The 11,100-nt window shown below is 35.7% G+C and overlaps 1 protein-coding gene across 1 annotated transcript in view; it reads left to right on the plus strand.

The window, feature by feature from the left end:
* The window catches only part of fbxw8 (F-box and WD repeat domain containing 8), a 12,970-nt gene extending 2,657 nt beyond the window's left edge, over window positions 1-10,313 (plus strand). Inside the window, exons 3-8 of the mRNA XM_016291289.1 lie at window positions 501-665; window positions 877-965; window positions 1,058-1,209; window positions 1,886-2,082; window positions 2,278-2,502; window positions 10,161-10,313. Coding sequence (XP_016146775.1) covers window positions 501-665; window positions 877-965; window positions 1,058-1,209; window positions 1,886-2,082; window positions 2,278-2,502; window positions 10,161-10,313 — 981 coding nt within the window. The remainder of the gene's footprint in view (window positions 1-500; window positions 666-876; window positions 966-1,057; window positions 1,210-1,885; window positions 2,083-2,277; window positions 2,503-10,160) is intronic.
* The last annotated feature ends 787 nt before the right edge of the window (window positions 10,314-11,100 follow it).

The following is an 11,100-nucleotide window of genomic DNA, read 5'->3' on the forward strand; positions in this document are numbered from 1 at the left end:
GAATATGACGCAAACCTGCAATAATTAAATGTTAAACAACACAAATATCCTTTATGTATTTAATCCCATTCTATTAACCAATGTCTTTGCTTCTGACCTTCGATGATCCAGTACTAATCAACCGTACTAATAAGCACAAATGACTCTAGACAAACATTTGTGTGTTTTCTTTATTGCTGAAGTGTGTTGAAATGTCTTCTTCTGCATTCTACTGTATGGACGTAAATCTACTTTCCCTTCAGCCTGAGGCTTATTCATTTACTTTTGCTGTGAACAGACTTTTATATTTGCCAAAAATAGAACTTTTTTATTTTAAAATCAAACAAGCAAGCCCTGTCCAGATTTAAAAAGTAACGCAGAAGTAACGTAACGCATTACTTCCCATAAAAAGTAACTAAGTAACGTAATTAGTTACTTTTTTATGGAGTAACGCAATATTGTAATGCATTACTTTTAAAAGTAACTTTCCCCAACACTGCTCTTCATTTCTTTTGTTCCAGGTGTCTAAATCCTGGAAGGTGCTGGCTGAGGATGAGGTCCTGTGGCATAGATTGTGCCTGAAGGAAGGTTATCACAATGGGGCAAGTATCTCTGAATCCCCCTGCTGGAAGAGCACACTCCGAGACTGCCGCAACACTGAGAATGTGGTGAAGTCAAACTGGAAGGTAAACAGCACCTTGCCTTTACAATCCCAGAAAGGGTTGATCATTCGAAAACTAGAACATTTATTACAATAGGACTAATATTTATTTTTATGTTCAATGAATTTATGAATTATAAGCTAAAATACAATTACAAATAAAATCATATAAAAATCTGAGATTCAAAAGTAATTTAGTTTGTCTTAAAATAATATTTGTACACCACCTCTAACAGAATCGTGTTGGGTCCATTCGTCATCTGCAGTATGAGCTGGGAAAGGTGTTGTGTGACGTCAGTTCCTGTGCTGGTCTTGTAATTGCTGGGTATGCTTTACTGAGGCACATATGATTAATAAGCTATATGTTATCCGAACACTACAGATCACATAATCATTGTGTGTGTCTGTTCTGTACAGCTACACCTCTGGTGATGTCCGTCTGTGGGACACGCTTCATTGGGACAAAGCTTACCTGCACCCCACACATTCCATCAGAGATGAAACCCCTGCACCTTATGTTAGTCACGTACGCGTCAATAAAACCGTAGCCACAGCCGCTTATGAGAATGGTAAGAGATTTGTAGGTTTTTTTTTTTACCCCTTTTTTTTTTTTGCTAAAAGAATAACACATTTCCTTTAAAAAAAAATAAATTGATAACACTTTACAGTGGGTTCCATTTGTTGCCATGAGTTAGCCACTGTAGTTCACAAGAACAATATAAAATACTTCAAATGCATTTATTAATTATTAATAAATAAATAGATATCACCTTTCTTCACCAGTTGGTCGATTACATTGAGAATTACAAACACATTTTTTCTGTTACAAATTTTCTAAAATTGTTATGTTTAAATATGGGCATTATATAATTAAATATGTACGCATTTGCATGAATTTCCAGAACATAAATCTGAACACCGTGCAAAGCCAGCTTCAAAATGTTTGCTTCATTTTGTTGACATAGCAGGATCAAAGGATTTTACAGAGGGGCTTTTTTGGATGTCTTTTTATCATTCACATAAATCAGAAAAGACAAAAAAAAAATTCACCCTGATTTAGAGAAAAAAAAAAGTTCAGGGTGATGATATATGAACAGACCCCTCTGTAAAAACATAAATAGGAATAAAACTGTAATGTAAGTGCTGCTAAATTGAGATTTCTGGCTCTGTGCAAGAATAACTGATTTTGAGAAACCCTTAACTCAAATTTTAATTCTGATAATACATTTTGTCATGTATGTTTAGGCTGTGTAGATGTGTGGAGCACTGAAACAGGTCTTGAGCCCATTCATCAGTACCAGCACCTCCAGAGGGTTCATGCTCTGGATCTAAGTCCCGACAGTCCGGCTTTGGCCTCTGCATCAGGACCAAATGTGCGGGTGGACTCCCCAGATGAGCAGAGCTACTGGAGATCACAATATCTCGTTCAGTTACCAAAGCCTGTGAGTTTAATCTGAGACGAGCAGAGCAGATGCCAACTATAGTAACAGCTGACAAAATGAGTCATTCATGTGGGCAATTTTGGCACCAGAAAGGCATTCCATAGATTCAAGCAGTTTGTTGCATCCACAACTCAAGCAGAATAATGCATAACCACGAACCAATCATGTATTGATCAGAGAAACTGTGTTTTGCAGGTAGATGGGGTATTGGTGGTGCCAGGGAGGCGGGACGTCCCTTTGGTCACAGCGTGGGCAGGTGAGAGTGTTTACGTGCTGGATTCCAGATGGAATGAAGAACAGGAACCAAGAGTTCTTCACTCTGTATACGGCCATCCGGTGACCTGTGTAGATGTGTCACCCAGCAGAGCTGCACTGGGGATCAAGAGCTGCGGATGGGGCATGAACGACGGGGGAAACAAGGTATCTGTACAATCACATGGTGCACTTTTGTGCAATGTAATAAAAATTATTAATAGTACATAAATAATGATGATAATTCACTTTTTTTTAAAAAATAAATTAATACTTTTATTCAGTATGTATGCATTAAAGTGATCAAAAGTGACAGTAAAGGCATTTATTATGTTACAAAAGATTTCTATTTCAAATAAATGCTGTTCTTTTGAACTTTCTATTCATTAAAGAATCCTGAAAAAATTATTATTTTTATTCAGTACAACTGTTTTCAACATTGCTAAAAAATCTCAAATGTTTTTTGAGCAGCAAATCAGCATATTAGAATGATTTCTGAAGGATCTTGTGACACTGAGTAATGATGTGGAAAATTCAGCTTTGCATCACAGGAATAAATTACATTTGAAAATATATTACAATAGAAAACAGTTATTTTGCATGGTAATTATATTTCACAACATTACTGTTCTACTGTTTTTTTGTTTTTTTTTAATCAAATAAATGCAGCCTTGGTGAGCAGAAGAGACTTACTTTAAAAACATTCCAAAAATCTTACAGACCCCAATTATTATTATTTATTATTATTATTATTATTATTATTATTAGCAGTAGTAGTAGATTTCCCTTCAAATCTGTTTGCTAAGAAAGCTATAAAAGATCTCTCGCATCAAAACTGACCAGATTTTCTTTCTTAATACATGTTTCTGGTCTTATTGTGCACAACTGTGCATGTTATTCCAAGTGCAAGCTGTTTTATCATATCAAAATGACTTTATGATGTTGCCTGATGTCACCAAGCACTCTTATTTTTCAATACCATTTGGGAATGCAATGCCCACTTTTCATAATCCAGTGAATATCTAATTAATTAAATCAAGCCCCGCCATACGTTTTTCCTGTTGAATATCTTATTGTCAATATAGGAAATCTTGCATTGCCATATACATAAAAGAGAGACTACTTCTGATAAATGATTGGCTATTTATACGGAAGGAGGCCAATTACATTTCTTAATCCATTTCCCGTTTTCAGCTGCCTTTTGTGTTGCATCATTTGCATATCCAATCAATTTATGCATCAGAGTAGACATTAGGGTTTTCCAGATTTGATTTTAAGCACTCTTTTACTAAAAACAACATTTAATTAGATTATTTATGTTGTTAAATTTATTTAAAAATACATTTTTGAGATTTATCTTTGCAAGGTCTTCAGATGTAATGGCTGAATTTCAACAAACGATAGTGGTCAAATATAATCTTTGTTGACTTGTTTTTGATCGTACTCGACCTTTAAAGCTGACAGAATAGTAGAAATCATGACTAATTTCAAGTTTTAAGCACATTCTGTTGGTCAGACAACAAGGTCCTTTCTATACTCCATCCATTGAATTATATTCAACCTAGTCAGGCTGCTCAAACAAACAGATCACAATTCCATTTTGTGCCACTAGTGGTGCAGAAATAACACATCTTTAAAAAAAAAATAAAATTTATTTTTGGTGTTTTATGTAGGGATGCTCCGATCGATCGGCAGGAGATCGGTATCGGCCGATAATCATATTTTATGACTCGATCGGTACTCATCAACTTGGCCGATCTCAGGAACCGATCGCAATTTGATGACGTACATGATGCGTGGGGACATAAATGATTTGGCACCGCAGTCATGTCATTGCCGGTGTGGAAATGTTATGACGTTTCAAGAAACAATTAAAAATTTGCTGTTTGTACTCGTTTTGATTTTTAAACGTGCAGTATGTGCTCATGTTTATTCAACGAAGCCTTTTGGAAAATCTGTCAGCAGTTTTGATATTGTGGTGAGCGCCACAAATAAATAAATGTATGGGAAACACATCCCACAGCACAACCACCTGAGCCCAACTTCAGTCTACTCATCAACTTAACTTTAACTGCGTTTGTAGCCAGTGCCATAGCCAGACTGATAAACAAACACAGACCAGAAGTTAACTTCGGGCCAGGCGCGTGTGCCCATTGAAACCGTCTATATAAAGCTTGAAGCATCAGAACGGTATCGGTATTGGCCGATCACCATGACAAGAAATCGGTACTCAATATCGGCTGCAAAAATCCTGATCGGAGCATCCCTAGTTTTATGCCTTTATTTAGGTAGGACAGTAGGTGGACTGGAAGCGAAGTGGGAGATAGAGAGGGGGATGGGATTGGGAAAGGTCCGTGAGCTGGGATTCGATCTTGGGACGCCCGAAGCACAACACACTGCCCACAAGGCCATCAGGGCCAACACACATTTAATTTTTTTAATTGTGCAAAAATATATTGCATGATTTATTAGCAGATGATTTTATCTAAAGTGAATGACAGTACATTATTACAGGATCAATTGGGAGTACGCTGAGGTTTAGAGCGTTGCTCAAGGGCACAGAGGTGATGTTTTATGGATCATCTTTTATGAGTGTTGTCGCTACCAGCTGAGATCTTTAACCACTGAAGCCACACCACAACATGATGTCAACAAGTGTGGTCTGGTGATCTCATGTGGCCCATCCCTGATGTTTACATAATTTGAGCCCACCAGTGAAGTTCAGTGTGACCTTATTCCCAAAGTCATGATAAATAAAAAGTTGTTGTTATCTTAGGAATAGACCTGTTACTTAATTAACCCAACCTTGGGTCCCAATGCTCCTAAGAATCCCTAGTAGTATGTTTCTGTAGTCTGGCATGTGAAGCTCAGAGATTCATTTAGAGGCCATAGACAAATCAGTGTTATTTTAGTATGCACTATTATAGTTTTTTGTTAATATTTTGAATTAAATGTCATTTTATATTTTCTGTTTTTAATTTATTTATTTTTTATTAAAGATGTGTCATTAAAATGTCTATATTGTAATTAAAATATGTCTACATAGTTTTTATTACCTGTTAGTTTTAGTTAGTTTAGTACGCAAAAGAGAAAGGGTTATTATAGTTAATTAAACAACAAAAACTAATAAAAATGACTAAAACTGTAACTAAAATGAACACGAAAGCATGAAATATAAAAATAAAATATAATTCAACATTTTAATAAAAACTAATAGTATCTCAGTGTTACTAAAATAACACTGGCTGAAATAAAATAATACTAATAAATAACAATAAATGATTAATGATTAGAATTATGATTATAAAGTATAATTATTCATAAATAATAGTTAAAGTTAATTAAAATCCATAATAAAAAAATGCATTTGATTTCAGTTAATGTTTATTTTACTTCAATTCAAATGTTTTTATGTTTTTAGTTTTGGTTAACAATAGCAACTCTGGTGCAAAGTTTCTCCAGAGGCTTTGAGTTTGAGCCGGTGCAGTCTTGTACTCTTACTCTCCTGATTAAAAGCTCAACTATCATGTGAAATAGACCTTAAAATAAACCTCTCCAAATCACAGCAAGTCCCCAGTGCATTTATGCAAACGTTTAAATAGTCTGTGTTCGAGTCTCTGGGGGGAGATCAGCGCTCGAGGGGGAGGGATGGGTTTACCCAGGGGAGGCTGGTAGTTTTTCAGTGAAGCGACAGGCGTAGATGTTGACAGTAATCAGATGAGTGCTTGATAGATGGATGCAGATGGTGTCCTGTTGTATCACACAATGCTTTGGCTCTCCTTCTCCACTGACATCACCCTCATTTAAACACTCTCATTAACCAAACGGGCACAGGCGCGGCTGTTTAGAGGTAGCAGAGAGTTTAAACGATGGTGTCCTGTTGTATCACACAATGCTTTGGCTCTCCTTCTCCACTGACATCACCCTCATTTAAACACTCTCATTAACAAAAACGGGCACAGGCGCGGCTGTTTAGAGGTAGCAGAGAGTTTAAATGACAGGACAGTTTGTCAAAGTCAGCCTCTGCTGGAGTGGATTGTTTCACTGTTTTATTTAATAGAAAGTGTTACAAGCATATCTCTTGTTGCTTATCTTGTTGCACTGATTTTTGAAAAACACATTGCATGGCATAACAAAAAAGTGTTGCCTTTTTGTCAAAAAAACCTTCTGTACATACGCAGTGAATTGCTTTTTCTGCAGGTCAGTGCCTGTGAGCTGTGCATTTGAAAATACATTAACATAATAGAAACTTGTTATAAGAATATAAGAAAAGGTTAAGAATAAAAATGAAATGATGGAAAGAAAGAAGACCGTACCATACATGTTTTATCATATGGATGTTACTCTGACATCTAAAAACTGTTTGTACCAGCCTAAACTGGTTTGCTGGTCTTAGCTGGTTTAAGCTGGTCTAGCCAGCTGAAAAGTGTCCTCCAAAACCTCTCTAAAACCAGCCAACAGACCAGCTTGACCAGGTGACCAACTAGAACCAGCAAACCAACTTAGGCTGGTTTACTTTTAGAATTTTAATTTGATTGAACTTTATTTGATTTATTAATTTATTGTGTAGAATTGTAGTATTTAGATACTTAAAAGGGATATCATTTTATTACAATTGTAACAATGTAGCACATTGCCCTGAATGAATGTTTTACTACTTATAATAAATAGTGAATCAGATATTAAAGACATTTATAATGTTATAAAATAATTTGAATGCAAATAAATGCTCTTGCTTCGAACTTTCTGTTCATCAAAGAATCATAAAATCACAAAATATGAAGCAGCTGTTTTCAACATTCGTAATACTAATAAGAAATGTTTCTTGAGCAGCAAATCAGAATTGTACTGCTTTTGAACAGTAGTGTATGTTAATATCATGGTAGCTTTTGTAAGTGTGATATGTTCTCAAACCTCGTGTCTATCAAGAAAACAACTGCTGATGTGTTGTTTTCCACAGATATTTATCATCATTTTACTTTAGGAAGTGAAACCTTTAACCTCACTTTGGTTTGATGCTCCTGTCTTCAGTCTTTCGAGGATCTCGGCACTTTATCTTGCAGCACATTTTGCAGGAATCATACGCTGTTTCGTGTTGTGTCACTCTTCTGTGAGCTACTCTACAAGTTTCCATTCTACCAATTCATGATTAGCGCCTTTCCCATCCGTGTGATGTCTTGTCTGTCAGCTGTGGTGCATGTTGACAGGATTTTCAAACTGCGAGAGGGAAATCAGACGTGCCAGAACCGACGCTGGTGAATCCAAGGTGTTTGTGTGTTATTAAATGAGAAGACATATGCCTCATTAAAACTTGTCAAAAACAGAGTTCACTGTCTGTGAGGTAACAGAGTGAGTCGTAGCATGTTTTGGTGTTTATTTTTGAACTTGAGCACCATTCGGACTTTGGATTACTGTTATTACCAATGCACATTTTGTGATTACATATAATAATTAAGATGAGATTCGGATCTCAGCAGTTTTTACTAAGATGGCTAGTGTCTAATGTCTAGACGCTTTTATGTGTTTTCAGCTTTCTGTTGTCATCATCTTTGTTTTTGAGTTGGAGGACTGGAAGCTCTGGGCATCTGTTGTGTTTGTGCATCACAGTGTGTGTTTGAAGCGCTGACCCAGACACACACACACACACACACACACACACACACACCGCGGATCATGCTGGCAAACCCTGAGGCACCACTTTCATGTTTAACAGCCAGATAGGCTGGTGAAAATGTGGCACACTGTTGCACCTCCAGGTGCTGAAATTCAGAGATGTAGAGCAGTGTCTCGTGAGATCAGGATGACTCCGTTTAACAAGATATAAGGGCTCGAAAATCTAGAATTATACAGAATATAAAGGGACACATTACAGGAGTAATTGATGATTTTAGTTGCATTTGAGAGTTTTGGTTTCTACGGAGTAAACTTTCTATCGACTACCAAAATTTCAGAAAACCTCCAACTATTTTTGAATAGCCATCTATTTTAATTAATCACTTTCATCCAGTAAACAAAGTGCATCGGTTATCATTTTTCAATTATAATTTTCTTGAATTGTCATTTTGCTCATATGGCAAATGCGTCACAATAAGTACCAGCATTTTATTTTCGATTTTGACATTATTTTTTATTTGTTTTACAACTTTTTAATATTTTCAAACAAAGTCTTTTACACTCACCAAGGCTGCAATTGTTGGATCAAAAATACAGTAAAAACAGTAATATTGTGTAATATTATTACAATTTACAAGAGCTGTTTTCTATTGCAAACGATTTTAAAATTTAATTTATTACTGTGATGGTAAAGCTTAGACTAAGTTATTAAACAGTAAGTCATGTGAGAAATAACCATACATCTTAGCTGCCTCTAGTGGCATATAATCTCTAATAAACCTAAAATGATAGAGATTAAACTTAACCTGCTTACAAACGTTTTTAACCTGAGCTTTAAATGTAAGTTTAGAATCAATCAGTATTCCAAGGTATTTATATTGAGAAACTACCTGCAGCCTCACCCGTGACACAAAAACATCCGGCTCTTTACTGATACTATTTGACAGAAAAACATTCATACTGTTTTGGACACATTTAGTTGCAAGCAATTCTCTTTTAGTCATGCCGATAGAAGTCGTAAGTTCATTTGTAACTTGTGTGAAACCATTACCACGTAAAAAAGATTACAGTATCATCTGCATACATTTGTATATTAGTGCCAGGACATGCAGAATGAAGATCATTTAAATATAAAGCAAAGAACAATGGACCCAAAATAGATCCCTGAGGAACACCAGTAGATGCACCTAGATCAGTTGATTGATGATTTTGTACTCTAATATGCTGAGACCAATCTGACAGATATGATTCTATCCAATTAAGTGTATGTAAGGAGAAACTAAAACTGGATAACTTGGACTGCTCTAAAACCAAACTGCATTGGATGCAAGGTAAATGAACTATTACTCAAGTTACCGCTAAACAGTGGGTAGGAAACTGATTGGCCTATAATTATCGATAGAAAGGGGATCTCCACTTTTAAATATTGGAAAATCAATAGCCGACTACCAAACACTTAAAAATTTACCCTGAGAAATCAAAAGGTTAATAATTTTGATTGTGGAACTAGACTCACTAAGCATAACAACATCCATACCATATTTATCTTTTGCTCTAGATGGTTTAAGAGATCTAATCATTCTCATAACGTCTGATTCAGTAACAGGCCTTATACTAAAAACAGGCTCTGTGTCACATGATCCTTCAGAAATCATTCTAATATGCTGATTTGCCATTATCCATGATGAAAACAGTTGTGGAAACCATAATAATTAAATTTTTTTCAGGGTTCTTTGCGTAATAATCTAAAAAGAATAGCATTTATTTTAAAATAGAAATGTAAAAGTCTTTACTATCACTTTTAATTAGTTCAATGCATCTTTGTTAAATAAAAGTATTAATTTATTTTTAAAAAATCTTACTGTCCCCAAACTTATCAATTATCAGTGTACTTTTCAATTCAGTGGTCCCTTTAACTGAGAACTTCAAATCCCTTTAGATAAAAGCATCTGCATAATGAGAACCATTTACATGCTAAAATGCCAGTTAAACAGGTTGCTTCAGATGTTTTGAACCGACTGTGTACCTGAAATGTTTAAAGTATGTTAGAAGTTCATAAGAATGCATGCAAGACTTGAGAAATGTGTTATCTGGCATCTGTGGATGCAAGCTGTGGGCCTGACATTTGAACTTTAGCAGGTGTTACGGCACAATCCTGCCAGTTTTACAATCTATCTTCCATCTCACCAGGAGCAATCGTCCTCTCTCCTCAGATTCAGGTGTACAGCCTGGAGACCAGCCAGTGCGAGCTGACCGTGGGGAACTCGGCGGGAGACTTCACCTGCGTCAACTTGAGAGACAGCCACCCTCACCTGCTGGTGTGTGGGAACAAAGACAGGCGGTACGACATGCTCGCAAGCATGTAAACCTCATCTATCACTGTTACATTCACACACACACACACACACACACACACACGCTTGTTTCTGTCTTCTGTCTGGCAACTTAAAGCCTCCTGTGACTTGAGTTTCTTAAACACAGAGAGTTTGATGAGTTCCGATGGAATAGTAGCTCTCTCATTTACACCTACAGCTGGTGTGAATTCTCTTATTTTAGGATCCATTACATTTCCCTAGAGCAACTAGTTTTATTTTTTAGGATTAGTGGGAATGTTTTGAATGGGTGTATCTCATGAAGCCTGGTGACACAGAGCCTTGGTGTTCATAAGAGACAGATTTGAATTGTGTTCTCATCTCCTTCCCCACTCTTGTCCTTCTGTGGGTGAATCTCACAAAGCGTTTTAACAGCATGTTTGCGTAAAAAAAGAGATGCCTATTTTTATGACTACCAAGTTTGTTTGAATTGTGACATGATTTTCATAATTTGGTGTTGAGGGTGATTAGGGTGGTTTTAAGTTGTTGTTTTTTTTATTTCATTTCAACATTATTAAAACTAAATTTTAGTCATGTTGTTTTGTGCTTTTATTTAACTTTATTTGTTCAAAAATACAGTAAAAACTGTAATATTGTGAAATATTATAATTTAAAAAAATTATATTTTAAAATATCAGATAATTTCAGTACTCTTTAATGAATAGACATTTTATTTTAAATATATGAATGTATGAATAAAACTATTAATTGTTTAAAAAAAAAAATTATTGACCCCAAACCTTTGGATCAGTATTGTACAATTCATTTTTTTCTTCATTAC

Source organism: Sinocyclocheilus grahami, unplaced genomic scaffold (assembly GCF_001515645.1).
Source record: "Sinocyclocheilus grahami isolate Dianchi unplaced genomic scaffold, SAMN03320097.WGS_v1.1 scaffold269.1, whole genome shotgun sequence".
Classification (NCBI taxonomy): Eukaryota; Metazoa; Chordata; class Actinopteri; order Cypriniformes; family Cyprinidae; genus Sinocyclocheilus; species Sinocyclocheilus grahami.